Raw genomic sequence first — 17875 nt, 5'->3', positions numbered from 1 at the left:
ACCGTTGCTCAATGGGAGGATCTCTCATTCTCCTCTGCTGCCCCTAAAGTCTGGAACTGCACTTCCCAAGCCAATAATGCTGTTGACTCCTTTTCCCAGTCCAAGTTCAGGCTCGAGGCACAATCTTTTCCACTGCCTATAATTGGCTCTTTCTTATTCTTATAGAATACATATTCACACTTTTTCTGTGCAGTGTCTTGAGATACAGACGAATTAAGATGCGATATAAATAAAGCGTAATTTATTGTACATGACCTGCCTAAGCACAATTTTCTGAACAATCAATGTGATGTCTCGGATTTGTGCTTGTTCTCTGATCTATGTGCTACTTAGTGGAATTCCAGCAGGGACACTATCATAAATATATAGACAATTAACTAGGTAGCCGAGGCTGTTTGGAGGCTAATTCTATATATGCCTAATATGCCAGAGCAATGAGCCAGCACCACTTATATCCAGTATCTTGGGCTTTCATCCAGGATTAGTTTACGTATATTGCGATTTGATGGTGTCAGCGCAATTGTCAGAAGAAAAAAACATCTGGTAGATTGAGTTTATGAGCGAATATTACTCAATTAATCTCTGAAGGATATTCATGAGTGGATATATTTTCAGGATATACAATCTGGCACACTGCAAGGCAGTGTGGGTTTTAAAGTAATGCAATTGAATTAAACAAAATACATATATACACGTAACTTATACAAATATGTAAATATTTTCAAGAGGACATTCATGCATGTAATTACGGTACAAAGGGGTTCAGATCAAGCATTGCACTTAAAAATAAGATGTGAGATTTTTAAAAAGGCAACGATTTTAGGGTGTTTAAAATATCTCTGAAACGCATTTTGTACACTCTGAATACATGAGCTCGGCACACATTCAAGATGGCACTAAACGCATCAAGGATCCATGATCAAGTAATTATGACTGAACAGCAGTTTGACTGGCGTGACTGAAATGTTGACAACTTATTCCTGTTACGATTACGTATTTTTAAAGCCAGAAATCTGGAGTGATCCCCAACAGCACCATAGCAGGAGGTGTTGAAACATTCCCAGCTGAGATGCTGGGGAACACCTGGGACTCAATCCTACATACGATGAGTGTCGTCTGTGCCAAGGTGGCCATCTGGAAGTTTAGAGGGAGAAGGCCCATACTACCAAGCGTGTGTGTTGAGATTTCTCAGCCCAGTTCAAACTGTTGTCCAAAAAATAGTGTTTTTTGTGTGAACGGGGTTTCATGGTGCATGCAACGTGTGCTGGTCGATGTTGTGTTCAAGCGGAGTGCACCATGAATGACATCTGTTAAAGAGGGTGTGTGCTTTTTAAAATCGGACTAAAGATGCATTATATAATCTGTTTAACATGTAGGCTTTCGCGACCAATATTATTAAAAATAAAGGGTTTTTTTCTACATACTGTTTTATTCTTTAATGTAACTTAATAGTTACTCATATAATGTCATGTCGACTTGTGAAGTGCTCTGTGACAATTTTACTGTGAAGGGTCGCGATATTAACTAAAGCTTTATTGATAGATCGAATTGTTGAGTCATGGATGATGCATATAGAGACACCCTGCTCAAACACTCCATGGGGTAGTGCTCAACCTCCTTTCACAGCCCTGAGCTTGTGGTGGAAATTCCACATTCCTATTGCCATGCCAGTCTCTCTCTATGAGCAGGCACTCTATCGATTTCTTCAACGTGGCACTTGTTTAATCGACCAAGGAGAGATGACTGGCTCAGTCGGCCACCAAACAGGATTTTACCAATATTAGAGAGTTTGTTTTTATTAGAGTGTGTAAATAGGTATGTGTCGTTAAACCCGCCACCTTCTGACACAGCCAATTAGTAACGGTTGTCACGTCAACAAAACGTGACAATTCGTTACTAATTCAGCACACCGGTGTGTCGGAGAGTAAACCCACAACATTTACAATTCGAGTGAGTTTACTCTCCAACACACCGATGTGTTGAACTAGTAACGAATTGGCATGAAACAATATAACCCAAAAACCTATATTATGGAATACAGTTTATATTTACGTAGCTTCTAAATGAAACCAAACCTAAAGATGCCGTACCAAAGAGTGGAACAAGAGCATTCTGTGGAAAGGAGGATTACCTATTTAATAAATATAAAGCAATAGTCGGTCACTTGGTGGACGAAAATAGGAAGGCCTTAAATCCTGGACGTGACCTGGGGCAGGGGCAGTAGAAGAGAAGGAGCGACCTTCCACTGAGTGAAGGCTGACTTGGGGCTTTGACAGAAGGCATTGATTGGTTGCTAGATAGGAGAATGTTATTGGGAGGAGAGTGAGATGAAAGAGGAGAGGTAGGCAGGAGTGAGTCCACGGATGATCTTCATCTTGATGTTGATATGGGATTAGATTGGGAGCCGGTGAAGGGATCAGAATATTGGGGTGATGCGATCGTATTAACGAGTGTGGATGAGACGTCTGGCAGCAGTATTTTTGGATCATTCGTCAGTTGGAGGATCAAACAATGGGTAGCATCTACTCAAGCCTCAGCAAACTGTGGTGAAACAGAGCCACGGATATCATTGCTCCATCTCACAGGAAGCCCAACTAGCCAATAACTGGCATGTGCAGACCTATAGGTTTGCTGCAGGACATCTCAGCCCAATTGAATGAAAATTCGCAGTTAGGAAGGGTCGACACGAACATAAATCATTGACAGTGATGCACAACACACTAACCAGAATGCCACATTGTATTCTTATAAACTGGTTAAAGGCAGTGATTCGGTTAAGAATCTGTGCTAGCACCGTTCTTGTCTTTTTTAAGCTCTGTGTTATGCATTGCAATGCTGTAATCACTTACCACATTGACTACGAACCTTCCAGATAAATTTGTCTTGAACCAGATTGTGCGTACACAGTGGCCCAGTTTATTTTTAGCAAATTCGCACTCTGTGTATTGGTTGGTGTGCTTTGAATTCCAATGATATTTGATAATAGTGACTACTATTATCATATTTTATTGTTGATGGAAATATTTTGGCAGGTAGCACTACGTGAATTGATCAATTACAATAACTTATTATGCTCACATGCATACTTTGTGCGATAATTTATTGTTTATGATTTCTGCAAATTATGAGCACAAAATGACACGCTAATGTTACATGTAGGCTATGTAATCAAACGGTATAACATTATATGTAAACATATCAAAATATCAAAAATATACAATTGAGGTGGTAAAGACGAGACAAAAAGCTATTGATTATCGAATCGCATTACGAGCCTGAATTATGACAACTCGTCGAAGATACAACTAGACTTCCACTGGTGTCCATTCAATGTTTGTCTAATCCTCCCATTAAAGGCTATCCCTGTGTGAGCAGACAATTGTTAAACTACTTACCGCTGTCATTTTACGAATCATTATTGTATGTATGCAGAGAGCTGGACTTTCCTAAATCATCTGCGTGCCGTCAATTTACAATGAGGTGTGATTTTTAAATCATTAATGGTTTCACCACAACCTTAAAACTACAAAAAATAGTTGTAACCCAGAGAGCTGGTAGAAAAATAACTCAACTCACATATTAGATGCTTGGGTGTTGAAATGTTGGTTTGATATAACCCCTCTTCCTTCCAAGGCCAATACAATGAGTACAGTTTTGCTGTTTTTGAAGACAGAAATGGTTGTATAATAGAGGGATGGTCCCTGGCATAATAATTTGGAATGTACACCACTGTTAGAAACTCGGCAATTAAGATATCGCTAAATGCTTGCTTGAATACATTGACACTCTCAAAAACCCAGGATTCACAAGGTTAAGAACTCTGAGGTTCTGACCTAATTCCATTATCTGACATGAATAATGGCTTTCAAGAGACACTCAACTACTTTGTGAGTTTTCCTTGGAGAGAAGAGTCATGGTAGATAAAACACTGCCATAAACTCTTGCGATGGAACATGTATTGTCTGCATGAAGTTAAAATAACTGATGCAATGCCCAAAACACACGTCTGAGGGCTTATAGGTGGGATTATAATATAATCAATGACATTTGCGGTGAAAATGCATTACCTGCTAGCTCATAATCAAGACACTAACAGCACTTTAATTAAATAGCAAGGCCTGAATATCTAACCAGTGCCGGAGTAAGTGAACAGCTAAACGAGCGGATGAAAAAAAATCGATGGACAAATACATGATTTAAATATGAACGCTGATTCCCTCCTCATTGCGGAGGGCTTCCTAAGATGCCACAGGGTTAGATATTGCATCTCAAAGGAGCTGCCAGCGCATTTTATAAGACGGACACGACAGCAAACCTGTCAGTAGATCAGTGGCAACAATATGGGGATCTATCCACCAACGTGCATACATATGTAGTGACATAAATGGTGTCACTACTGTGTAGCGACAGTACCCAGCGAAGAGTGATACTGTAAGCGTGGTGCCGCACTATGGCACCGGTGTGAGAATGGCACGGAATAGCTCACTAGAGGGCAGAGTCCGGGGTATCACTAAGGTCGGGTTAGGACATGATAGTCTGTGTGAACCCGTGAGAGCACGTGACCGGACGAGGGGGCATGGGGACCACCAGAAGGGGGCGAGGGGACCACGTGCTATGGGCCCAGAGCCTCCGCGAAGGATCTAGAAGCGGGCGTGACCAGGGGCGGAGCCGGGGGCGGAGCCAGGGGCGGAGCCTCCTGGTCACGCCACAGCAGATATAAGCCGAGTCCCGAGAGGGAGCGGGCTGGTCTGGCTGTTCGACCCGGGAATGAAGCCGTCGTCTTCTTCGATCCTCGCGCTTCAGTCTCCGCACGTGACGACCCGACGTCGTGTCGCTCGTTCTGGTTCGACCATGGTGATGCCGTTCAAGTGGTTAGGTGGGTAGGAACGGTGGCCACCACCTTACGTAGTCAACCCGAAATGTACACGGTTACCCGGAATGTACGTAGCTAACCTTGGAAGGTTGAGCAGTGTTGATTGTGTTAGTGAATAAACGCGTTGCCTCCAAGCCTTGGTGTGCGCCTGATTAGAACCCACTACACATACAACATTTTGCAACATAAGCTGTATATATACGTTTTGTTACTAAACATAACCCTACTTTTCTATGCTTAATATCGGATTCAGTTTATCAATTAAAACCTTGCACAAAACATGTTGTGTCCATTCTTGAATTATGGACTTGTGTTTTTTTTATTGTTTTCTGGAATAGACTTTGGATATTAACCCTCTTCTCAATACGACTCCCATTGTTTAAAATTTCACGTGCAATATTTTGAATCGTGGGTATTTTGAGCATGGATATTTCTTTTTTTAAAGGACTGCCATTCTGCATCTATCATGATCCTGAGAGCTTTAAAATAGATCGTGCTACTGTTCAACGAGAACACGTGCACCGTTCTTATTTTTTTGTAGTATTTTTTATGTTTCCACGGCAGCATTTGACACGTGAAAAATGCAATTATTGAAATTCATTGCAGATGCTGCTTTGATAACAGTGCCGTCTCTTCAATTTACATATCATTACAGTGAAACATTTTTGCGTTTTTTCATGAAATGCACTTATATATAATATAGTTGAACAAAAAACGATTTAATCAAAGTGGCAAAATTGAATATCTAGGTGCATGTAAAACCATGTCCAATTTAATTAAATGCATGCTCTGTTAGCCACATTGTAAGCATTGTATAACAGAAAAAAATATATTTCTTTTTTTAACATTAAATGTTTTTTTCTATAATTAAGATTAATATAATTGTTTCTCGATGGGTCCAGAAATATATTGGTGGAGGCGATGGGGAGCGTGTGAATATATACATTAATGTCATTGCAAAGCGCTTTCCCTCAATCCAATCATTTCGTTATTTGTTAAGCATTAAAATGACAATTTTACAATTCTGTGTGGGGGTTATCCGGGTTCATTTGTTTTGGACAGATATGACAATGTCATCATGTATAATCAAAAAGTGTCTCATAGAATGGCTTTTGTTTTAGCCTTATCACAGAAGACATGCAAAGGTCATGTTTATAATGTTATATTAAAGACATGCTATATTAACATCTGGATCATCCTATACGGCCACATAAGTGTTTTGCATCAAAGCCCTGCCAAGCAAGATTTAATGTTACTGAAATATAAAATTTGAATAACATTATCTGTTAATCCTTGATTCGGTGTAATATCTTTTTTTATCATTTATTATTTTTGTTCTGATGTTGCGTGCAGAGCTCTCTCTCTGATCCGTAGATTGATATAAATGAAAGTAACTGAAATTAATAGAACGGCATCATAGTTTTACATTTTCCAGGTTACATTACTCAAACAATATAGAAGCAATTTCCTTTTGCTTTTCGTAAATTATGTTACCTAAAATCATTACAGCTGCAATTCTCCAATGAATTTGTGCCACTTTGTACAATGATTCCACACTATTCAGGAATGTGGACACAGCTGGTCAACTAAACCCCTTTGTGAGTACAGGTCCTCGCTGATATTGGCGACATTTTTTCCCTTCATATTTTATGTTTAGTTTCAGCATACGTGGGTAGCAGTGTCGTATAAGTTGAGGCAGTGAGGATAGAGTATTTATGTCATAGTAGACATGTAATAACGCCTTAATTCATCAATTGAAATAGTTAATTATGCTCACAATACATGCATCAATCAATTATTTACTAAAATTACGTGGAAATGATGTGAAGAGATCACATTTAGGCTACGAGATCTCAGAGATAGTTTTTGGTATCTGCTCTCACGCGCCATTCTCTAACATGAAGGGGTTGGACTGCCCTGAGAGAGATCTGAAGAATTAATACTTTTTTTTTAATGACACAATGCCGATAGCACATTCGGGATATCATTTGGGGGGGGGGGGGGTAACAAAAAAATGAAAACATAAAAAGTGTTTTTTTTAATTTAATCATAACCCCCAAATGATTACATTTCATGAATTCACTGTGGGATGGATGTGGGTTTTTTTTATTAACTACTTCTGGAATGTGACAAGACATCTATAACCCAAACAACCACTGTATACATTATTTCAAATACTTGAAATAAATGATGCCGTAACTAATTGTTTGTTGGAAACATGCGTTTAGAGTATTTGGCTGCTATACATTTCCACGTGATAAGCCACTTTGTTGAGCTATATAGCTCAATGGCCTTACCTGGTACAATAAAAAAAAAACTTGATAGTCTTTTTCTGATTATTTGCCAGGTGGGAGCACACTGAGATTCATCCTCTGTTACACAAATTAGACATAGGTGCCTGCAGTTACACAGAGAGTCATTATGTACTGAAGTTTCCATTCCCGGGATCTAGATTCAAAGCCATAACTAATTCAGAGACACAAGAGTAAAACTATTTAGGTTAAAGAACAAACATTAACATGCTATGACACAGCCGCCAATAGTAACATCAATTGGACTTGTGTGTGTGTTTGTCTGTGTTGATGTGTTGCTCAAATGAGTACCTGGTAAGGTGTGTAAACATCGCCACTAGGGAGACAAAGGCGGTCGGGCGTTGTGCTGGCCACCCACCCTCTCGTATGCCGTGCTGGCGTTTATAGGCGCTCGCTAACGGCACTGCCCCAAAAATCTGCTGAGGCTATACGGGGGATCTTTGTATTGTTCAAAACTCAAATCCCGGTTGAGGGCTGACTTAGCCCATCATCCTTACAGGGTGAATATAATCGCTACTAATTTGTCTGCAAGTCAGCAATGGTTGTCCTGTAGATAGACTCACCCCCACCATAGGAATGTGGAATGTCTCCCACTAGCTCGGGGTGGTAACTAGGAGATGAGCACTGCCTCACCGAGCGAGAAATCATTTTGACTTCATAGTAGTGGATGAAGTGTCCCAGGTATTGTTCCCACCTGAATGGGTGCTTAGTGAATCCCATATCTCTCTCTTTAAGCAACGGTTCACCAATGTAATTTGTGAACGTTGCCACAAAGTTCGATGTGATTATCAAAATCCTATATTTAAATCCCATAGCAGAGGTGCTCTCCACCGATCATCAAAAAACCTCTAAAAACATCTCTTAATAATGGATAATGAGAAAGTTTTTGCAAATTAATTAACAAAAATAATTCCTCAAACCAATTAACATATTTACAGGACAATATATTGCATATGTGTGGCTCAATTATCAGTTTTCTGCTGTTATATTTCCACTGCTGAATCAAGGAAGGAATCGATGGACTCATGCAATTTGTATTTATATATTTCATTTACTTGTATTTAGCGATTTGCTTATCTTTCTTATACTTTGCACTCCTGTATGTTTTTGTATTGTTTGTTGTTGTAACTTTCCGACCTGTCCCCCTACTGAAACATCTGTGAAAAAGAGCTTCATAGCTCATCGGATTCTTCCAGTCAAAATAAAGATTTTTATTAAGTCGCCACCAGCCTTCACAGTGCCACAACGTAAACGGTCCACCCGGCACCTACACACAAGTTGATCTGAATGCTCCATCTCAAAGGTGGAGGTCCTCTTGGATGAATGCCCTTCTTTGGTCGAGCTCTCAATAGTGAGTCTCACTCATCCACCGTCGTCCCCTTGTAACGACGTGTCCTCACCTGGCCCCCTTTTGTTACACCCGCTCACGTTCTCTACTCCGCCTGTTCCCCCTTCCGTCTCAGCGTAATCCTAATGCACGTCTCTCTCCACACTTCTCGATGCACTTTGGAGCCTTTGCTGCGACACGTGTCCATCTTTCTGATCCACGTGTCGCAGCAAATAATATGCACCGAATTTAAATTTTGATTTGAAGCTTTCGTGACTGCAGTAATTCATATTCTTAGCTCTTTCGGTAAAGTCACGTTGAAGGGAAACAATAAAATAATAAAATATATATAGAACAATAAAAATTCTCACGATGTTTCGACCATAACACGACCGTTTGTGTTATGGTCGAAACGTCGTGAGAATTTTTATTGTTTTATATATATTTTATTATTTTATTTTTTCCCTTCAACGTGACTTTACCGAAAGAGCTAAGTATATAATATGCACTGATTTAAAACTTTCCTCTTCCAACACATTGGTATGTTGCTTTTCATGATTAACTTCAGCTTTCCAAAAGCATCGTGATTTTAATCTTGGTCCACCTTCAACAGCGGTCGTCTCGAACCTTCACCTCTTTATAGGGGAGAACGGTCTGATACCTTGGATACTGTATATGCTATTTCAATGATAGAGGATCTGCATAAGATCCTTCAACTAATTTTACGAATGTATCTTTACCACGAGGTATGGTTCCATCTTTCTCCCAATTTATGAGTCACCAGTCATCAGCCTCCTTTTTGCTTCTTCCATGCCCCCATCGCCCGCTACGACGCCTTTTAATCATTTTCCTCGTTATGTTCTCTCAATTTATTTTCTCGTCGATTCTTTTTTTTTTTGGGAAACCACAAAAGACACGTTGAGGAAGTGGGGAGATACAAACGAGATGCAGGTGCTAAAAACTATCATCGGTCAGACAAGCACAAAAGCACCGCACGAATGGAAAGAAGTGCTACTTTAGGTCTGCGTTCGTGCTTATATATAAGCATCCTGGGGGTACGAGCCTTGCAGCTGCCACACTGCCCACGTCCAGTTATGTGCCAACCTTTAGTTGGACGACCCAGTGATCACATGCAATGAGAAACACTTCACTTCACACTCGACTGTTACTAATCGACGCGCGACGGTGATTACTGGCCGTCGGAGGAAGGAAGGAGGCTCCTACTAAATTCAGAATTGTACAAAGGCCCGAAACAGATACACGTTGGAAAGCTTTCCTGTACGCGTCGGAGGATGGTTATGCAACAGCCACCAGCGACCGATGCCAGTCGGGAAACAAACGAGAAACATTACAGGCAATTTGAGACCATATTCTTGGTTCCTTCGGTAAAGTCACGTAGAAGGGAAACAATAAAATAATAAAAATATACCGAAAGAACCAAGAATATGAATCCCTGCAGTCACGAAAGCTTCAAATCAAAATTTAATTTGAGACCAATTATTTAAGGTTAACTTTAGTTGTTCACGTACATGCTTATTTAATATATTTTAGTGCAATTTGAGAATGCTCCAAATAACAGGCTGTAAGTGATAACTAAAAAACAAAGCAGATGCGACTTACGAGCGCACGCAATTTTTTCAGACAGGGCTTCTGCATTACCAGTGTGAATACATCATGAAGTAATATTTCTGTTCAGGGGTGGCTGGGAGATTGAGGGATCAGAGTTTCTCAGCCCGCATCACGGAGATCTCGGTTAAATTGGGTTCTCAAGTGTGGTCAGATGTTGGTCTCAGCCAAATCACCAATGTCAGCATAAAAAAACCCTTCATATTGAATGTGATTTTTATTTGACTGCCATGGGGCAAACATCTCTAGAGCGGGGTGCACGGGAAATAGCAGTGCCTCTATGCATCAATGAGAGTTCACTTACGTGTATTTCAGAAGTAGTTCTGTGATAGCACCTTCCGTGAGCTTTTTTTTTTCAAACTGCTGTGCAATGCACTGCTCTGCAAGAGTTCTGAATAGGAATTTTATTTGTTTCATATCACGGTTGGCTACGTACAGTGCGCAATAAGTGCTACATACATACATCACGCAGAAATTTGGAATGAAACTTAAAAACAAATATTCAATGCAAGGTTTATTTCATACTACAGCATTTAAAAAAAATAAGGAATGGAATATTCCATAGGAAACAATGTTTTTTTAATCATTGTCTTTTTTTATTCCATAAGAGCTCATTACAGAGCACAAAACGTAACAAGGGAAGAGGGCACAGAAAATCTGTGGACAGAAACTCATGAGTTGAGGGAAGGGGAAAAACGAGGGCTCACTGCCCTACTCGCGTAGGGACTGTGAGCGGGAAGGCAGAGATGTTTACATGGGAAACGATTATAACATGCACTGACCTTAGGATGCACAAGTGACCTCACTTCTCTTGTCTGATACACTGCAATGCCATCGACGGACAGCTCCAATGCACAGGCACTGCTGCTCCCTGACAATCCTGGGGTGGACACCCTGCAAAATGCATTTGTATTGCACAGCAAGTGTGATTAATCACTCATGTTTTCACCTAAATTCGCAGAACTGCGTATGCACAGGGTTGCCATCCAATTACAAGAACATTTTTTAAGCGAGACTGTGCGAGAGGCTGATAAGTAAAATTGCCCGTTCTTGAGTGCGACCGTTCGTGTGTCTTTGTCTTGTGTAGATGGGGCGCGTTGGCATTGTGGTTAATGCACTGTGCAATGAACCCAGTCACCCAAGTTCGATACCTGCTCACGGCCAACAGTAGTGTGGCAAACATCTGAACCAGTCCTGGACCTCCCTTAGGCCGACTCAGGTGGTAGGGCATAGTGAAGCCTCCCAACCTCTCATGTGCTGTGCTGGCCTTCATCGATGCTTGCTAGCAGCACTTGTCCCAACAATATGTTAATGTGGGGCAGTGGCTCACGTGTTACACAATCCAGTGAACTGAGCCTTCACTTGGACTCCTTTGTGTTGCCTGAACGTCGTATGAGTGTAAACAAACGTGGCCAGGTGTGTTGGTTGCTAAATCAGCACTCTGTGTGTCATGCCAAACTTCAACATGAGCTTGATAACAGCACTTCACCATGTTATTATTATGCTTGTTTACCAAGGAGGTTTCAGCAAATCACAATGCTCTTTTTCAAGAGGGTCCTGTCAAGTGTTCACGGTATGTTCTCTTTGGTTAATTGGCATTCATCGCCTTTGCCTCATTTGTCTTTGTGCATCATTCCTGGCTGTGCACGTCAGTGGCAGCTGGTGACTCTATCTGGTCTGTCTCTCACCTAGGTCAGATCAGCATAGCTTAAATAACCCCTCCAACCAGTTGAGACCGGAAGAGAAACATTCTGGTTTCCGGCCATCACCCATTCCTCCTCGCTTGTCGTGCTGGCATTAAAATGTGTCCACTTCGAGCACTTGTGCCAAAACTTTCAAACAGGTTAAAACGAGGACACATTGTAAATCATTCTGCTTAAGAGTGCAAATGGGCCATATGCTATTCTGTACCCCAAAAAACTCAAGTTTTGATCTCTTGTCAACCCCATACATAAAAAGGAGGCTGCAACACTCAACGATGCACAGTTTAGCTGAACAAATTCGGAGATTACCTTTAGATGAGTGCATTTTTAAGAAACAGGGGGTCAGGCCTAAAATCCCTGCACAATATTTCATTTTCATACTTTCGTTTCCTGTAGTTGCAACATGCTTGGAAATGCACTTTCAGAAACCCATCATAAGCCAAAGTTTATGCACTATCTACACAATGCAGATACTTTTTTTGGTTTAAAAAAGAAAGGGGAGGACAACTTTTTAAAAAGTTCCTTCAAAAAGCAGAAGGAGAAGGATTACCCAAAGCTTACTTTGGCTTAAAACAGTGAGCCAGCTATCTCACAGGAGATGAAATGGCTGGGTTCTTCAACAATAGCTGAAGCGCCATATATTTCTCAGAAACAAACTCGGTGTAGTATTTTTTTGATGGCCTGCCACAATAAATCAGGCAAGGCAGAGGCAGCCGTCACGGAGAGTTGTGGCAGGAGCCTGGCGTGAAGCCAAGGATAAAGAGGTTCACCTTCACTAAACTCGCGCTGATTACGTTATTTGCTGAGGCTTGTGTGGTGCACCGGATTATATAATCAGTGGATCTGGGGGTGGAGGTGATAAGATAACCGCCCAATGAACCAAATTATTGTCACTTCTCACTTTAATTGCAAGACAGTAAGATTCAATAAATCAATACATGCCATGTTATACACATACGCACGGTCCTTATGACTATAAAAACAAAGATAACTGTATAAAATATTCATAATATCCAACTTATTCATACTGTTGATTGTTGGATTCACATCAGGCTGCAAGAAATTTAATGAATAGGTTATAATTGTAAGTTTTAGGCTGCAGTACAATCATTGAGCAGTTGATATGACAGCAGATCTCTCAATAAAGAGATCATGGGTTCAAATCATCGTGGTTTGGGCCATTATTTCCCCTATTTTTGGCTGAACTGTGGCCGTGTTTGTATGAATCTGGCCTGATTCCACAATCCACATTTCATGGTGGACCACTAACTCTGACGTTCACGAGGTGAAACAGGTCAAAGCGAGGAGAGCTAAGACGAGCTTGGAATGCCACCATGGGATTGCTGAACCTGCCCGAAAATCCTGAGCTAGGATTCCGCTGGCCGAATTAAAATACTCTGCGCCTGAAGGCATGAGTTTTTAGTTAGTTTTAGTTTAGTTTATTTATTTTGGTATAGCCCTGTGAGCCATTCGGCTCTTGAATCGGGTGCAACCACAACAAACAAACAAAAAACACGAACAAGAAAAACATCTTAAAGTGACTATGTGACTGTGCAAACAGAAAATCCATGGAAAAACAACAGCAAAATATTCCTGAAAAAAGCACCGTACACCAAAGCTGTGTGCAAAAAATCCCAGTGGGATGCAAGTCAAACAACAACAACCACAAGAAAACTTAGATTAAGGCCATCAGTCTAACTCCATACTACAACAATACAAACATGTCCAAACCAAAAAACTTTCAGAAATCACCAAAAAATAAAGCCATAATTGCAACGTAAGAGAGATCACAGGGACTGACCGAATTTTTACAATAAACTACATAAATAACATGTAACACCAAATCCTAGAGCCATAGCTGGCTGCATGAGTTACTCCACAACAACAGAAGCATCAGTCGGAGTATCAAAATTTTCAATGCACCTTTAAGATCAGCACGCTAAATCAAAATACAGATAATACTTTGCAGCGTCATCCGGAGCGAAACATTTTTTTTACGCCAATGAATAGCAGTGGCAGCTCGGGGTGCACAACTCCTCTAGAGCAGTTTTGAGAGAAGATCTCATTGGTAGCGATTCAAGTTGTAGTTTATTGGCAATAGCATTCCAGACCCTGGGGGCATCAATAGCAAAGGCCCTTCCTCCAGTTTTTGTACGGCAATAGGGAATGTGAAGCTGGTAAATGAGCGAAGACCTGAGGTCAAATTTGTTCTTTGAAATAGAGAGGAGATCCAGCAGGTAGTCTGCGGATTTTTTTGTAAGTACATCGTGAATAAATAACATCTGGTGCACAAGCCGTCGAACATTAAGAGATGTTAAGTTTGACCCAATGTAGAGATCACAGTGGTGAGTCCTATATGGGCAGCTCAATGTAAATCTTAAGGCTGAGTGATAGATGGAATCAAGCTTCTTCAGTACAGTACTTGGGGCTGATTTATACACGATGTCACAGTAGTCAAGTAGAGGCAGTATGGTAGCTTTTATCAATTCCAAACGGAACATTGGGGGGAAGCAGTGCTTGTGTAGTGGCTTAACGACGTCGGAGACTGTTCTTAGAGGCAACACGTATTTATTATAACTCAGCACAGGGCAACGCAAAATACTTGAAGGGGTAACGGCCCCTTCACCCGTACTATTCTGCGGTATACCCCTAGGCTATCTGCCTATCCACCTACGCTCCCAGGTCCTCCGCTAAGGGCTTTAACGGAGGCTGCCTGACCTGGCCCAGCCAAGGCTCAGGTCCCGACCACCAGCCACAGGAGTCCGGCCCTTAGAAGGACATCGGTCCTCGCGGCTCTGGTGTCGCACCCTGGCTTGCCTTGCCCAGCCCTCAAAAGGACAGCGGATCAAGGGAGCTCCAGGGCCTAGCTAGTCGGTCTTCTCTCTTCACTGGTACTTCATCTTGCTTGAGTCGAACTGCCTTGCAGCACCCCGTGTCCCACCTTTTATACCGTTCCTCACTCAGGGGTGGGGATCGGGAGGGATCCCAGCATCCCCCACAGCCCCCCAGGGTGGTCCGTAGCGGAAGTGGTTGTAACCACTGCCCTACAACCGCGTGTCCCCCCTCCCGTCACACCTCTACACTTGTGTCGATACAGAAAACCAATTTTTATTTTTGTCTTTTAACCAAAATAATCAATGTGATCTTCAAAATTCAGTTTTAAATCCAGGATGACCCCAAGATACTTATAGATCTTGACTTGCTCTATTTGATAATTATTTAAGGAATGTAATTGGTGAAAAATAACTTCCTGCTTTAGTCCTGGTGAGAAGCATAGCACCTTGGTTTTGGAGGTATTCAGGACTAGTTTAAGAGCAACTAGCTGATGTTGTAGTTTGTTGAAATCACCCTGGAGCTTAGCAATCACGTCTTCCAGGGAGAGCGGTCAGCAATAATCAGCATCGTGTCATCTGCAAAAAGATTTACCCTGGAATGATCCAGGTCAGTGCCCAAGTCATTGACATAGAGAACAAAAGGGGGCCGAGGATGGAACCCTGTGGAACCGCTTTTATCTTAACACTGTTTGACCTCCAACCATCTGTGACTACAGTTTGGGTGTGAGAAAAGAGGTAACTTTGTAACCATTTTACTACATTCTCGGAAAAACCGAGGCAACTTAGTTTACTAAGCAGGGTGTTGTGGTCTACTGTATCAAAAGCTTTGGTCTAGAAAAAGACAGGCACAGTACTGCTTATTATCAAGGCTACTGTAAATGTGATTCAGAGAGTCTAATGCAGCAGATGTGGTGCTGTATTTTTTTGGAACCCAGATTGTTTTAGATGTAGTAGATTGTTGGTGGACAGGAAACTGCTAATTTGGTAGGTCAATAATTTTTCAAAAATTTTCATCAACGGGGACAAAATTGAGATAGGTCGGTAGTTATTTGGATCATCTTTAGGGCCCCCTTTGTGAAGTGGATGGACATAGGAATGTTCCCATTCTAGAGGAACTGATGCTTCTTTGATGGACAGGTTGAAAATATGGGCTATAGGTATGTATATTGGGTGACCAACAGTAGAGCAAAGACGGGAATACTATTTGCTCCGGTAAAGGAGGGCCCTTTGAGGTAGGACAGTTGTTTCAGAACACTAAGGTTATTAACCAGAACACCAGTCAGTGTGAAATTGTGAGGGGCATTTGTCAATAGAGCATCAAGCAGAGATGACTGTCCTGGATTTTTTAGGTTGGGTCTTGTGGGGACATTTATTAATTGAAACAGATTAATTTCATCTGCAAAATTTGTGGCCACGGTTGGCGGGTTTAGCCAATTCCAATTTAGATCACCCATTAAAACTATTTCACCTTCAGGGAGGCCCCCAAAAAGCTCTCTCAGTGCAGATGCAGCTTCAATATCCTTCCCACTAGGCGGTCGATAGCAGCACACTACCAATATCTGTTGATTATTTGGGAGAGTTATTTTGAGAGCCAGACCTTCAAAGCAACATTTTTTAAACGAGGAGTGAGCTAGTGAACATGCAATAGTATTACGAACATAGATGGAAATTCCACCTCCTTTAGATCCTCAGTCAAGCCGAAAAAGGTTGTAGTTGTAGCCCATGTACTCGGGTTGAACAGCGCCCCCCACCCAGACAGGGACAGCAGATTTTTGGCTGTTGTGGGCTCGGCTGAACCGCTTGCACCGCCTCCTTTCCCCGCCGCGGGATGGTGCTCGAGCTAGCCCTCCTTGAGCTCAGCCCACGACTGAAATGTCGTTTCTTGGCCTCTCATGTCTCTGCTGCCCGACCAGACGGCCCCACTGAAGCCCACACAGGGGACTCTTCATTCACGACCCTTGGCCGTCTTGACGATCTCCGTGAAGTTTTCCAGGAACATAGCTTGGGGTCCGTGGCAATGTTGCCTTGGCAGGAACACAGCCTGGGGTCCGTGGCAATGTTGCCTTGGCAGGAACACAGCTTGGGGTCCGTGGCAATGTTGCCTTGGCAGGAACACAGCTTGGAGTCCGTGGCAATGTTGCCTTGGCAGGAACACAGGTTAGGGTCCACGGCAATGTTGCTTTAGCAGGAAACACAGCTTGGAGTCCCTGGCAATGTTGCCTTGGCAGGAACACAACTTGGGGTCCGTGGCAAAGCCGCCTTGACAGGAACACAGCTTGTGGTCCGTCGCACTATTAACTAGGCCTCACTCAGGCTGCGTCATGGGCGTGATCAACCAGGCCTCACTCAGGCTGCGCAAGGTGCACTGTCAAACAGGCCTCACTCAGGCTGCGCCTTGTGCATCATTAACCAGGCGTCTCTCAGGCTGCGCCAGGTGCACGATCCGCCAGGCCTCACCCAGGCAGTGTCATGTGCACAACCAGGCCTCACTCAGGCCGCGCCACGTGTATGACCAACTAAGCCTCACTCAGGCTGCGCCTTGTGCATGATTTACTAGGCCTCACTCAGGCTACGCCAGGTGCACGATTAGCTAGGCCTCACTCAGGCAGTGTCACGGGCACAATTTACTAGGCCTCACTCAGGCTGCGCCATGTGCGCGATTAACTAGGCCTCAAGCTGCACCGCGTGTATGATTAACTAGGCCTCACGCAGGCTGCGCCAGGTGCACGATCAGCCAGGCCTCACTCAGGCTGCGCCAGGTGCACGACCAACCAGGCCCCACCCAGGCCGCACCAGGTGCAAGATCAACCAGGCCTCACTCAGGCTGTGCCAGGTGCACGATTTACTCGGCCTCACTAAGGCTGTGTCGTGCACTATTAACTAGGCCTCACTCAGGCTGCATCATGTGCACTATTAACTAGGCCTCACTCAGGCTGCGCCAGGTGCACGATTTACTAGGCCTCACTCAGGCTGTGTCATGTGCACTATTAACTAGGCCTCACTCAGGCTGTGTCACGTGCACTATTAACTAGGCCTCACTCAGGCTGCGTCATGTGCAGTACTACCTAAGCCTCACTCAGGCTGCGCCTGGTGCACGATCAGCTAGGCCTCACTCAGGCTGTGCCACGTGCACTATTAACTAGGCCTCACTCAGGCTGTGTCATGTGCAGTACTACCTAAGCCTCACTTAGGCTGTGCCA

The 17875-nt window shown here is 42.8% G+C and overlaps 1 protein-coding gene across 6 annotated transcripts in view; it reads right to left on the bottom strand.

Annotated features, from left to right (window-relative positions):
• EYS (eyes shut homolog) overlaps positions 1–17875 on the bottom strand; it is a 539265-nt gene that overhangs the window by 50018 nt on the left and 471372 nt on the right. For all 6 annotated transcript variants that reach the window (XM_032961555.2, XM_032961552.2, XM_032961557.2 and 3 more), the window contains one exon: positions 10921–11032. In XM_032961555.2, coding sequence (XP_032817446.2) covers positions 10921–11032 — 112 coding nt within the window. The remainder of the gene's footprint in view (positions 1–10920; positions 11033–17875) is intronic.

Source organism: Petromyzon marinus, chromosome 27 (genome assembly GCF_048934315.1).
Source record: "Petromyzon marinus isolate PM22_M1 ecotype Great Lakes invasive population chromosome 27, UKy_Petmar_22M1.pri1.0, whole genome shotgun sequence".
Taxonomy (NCBI): domain Eukaryota; kingdom Metazoa; phylum Chordata; class Hyperoartia; order Petromyzontiformes; family Petromyzontidae; genus Petromyzon; species Petromyzon marinus.
Note: the sequence above shows the minus strand (reverse complement) of the source record. Positions and strands in the feature narration are given on the sequence as shown.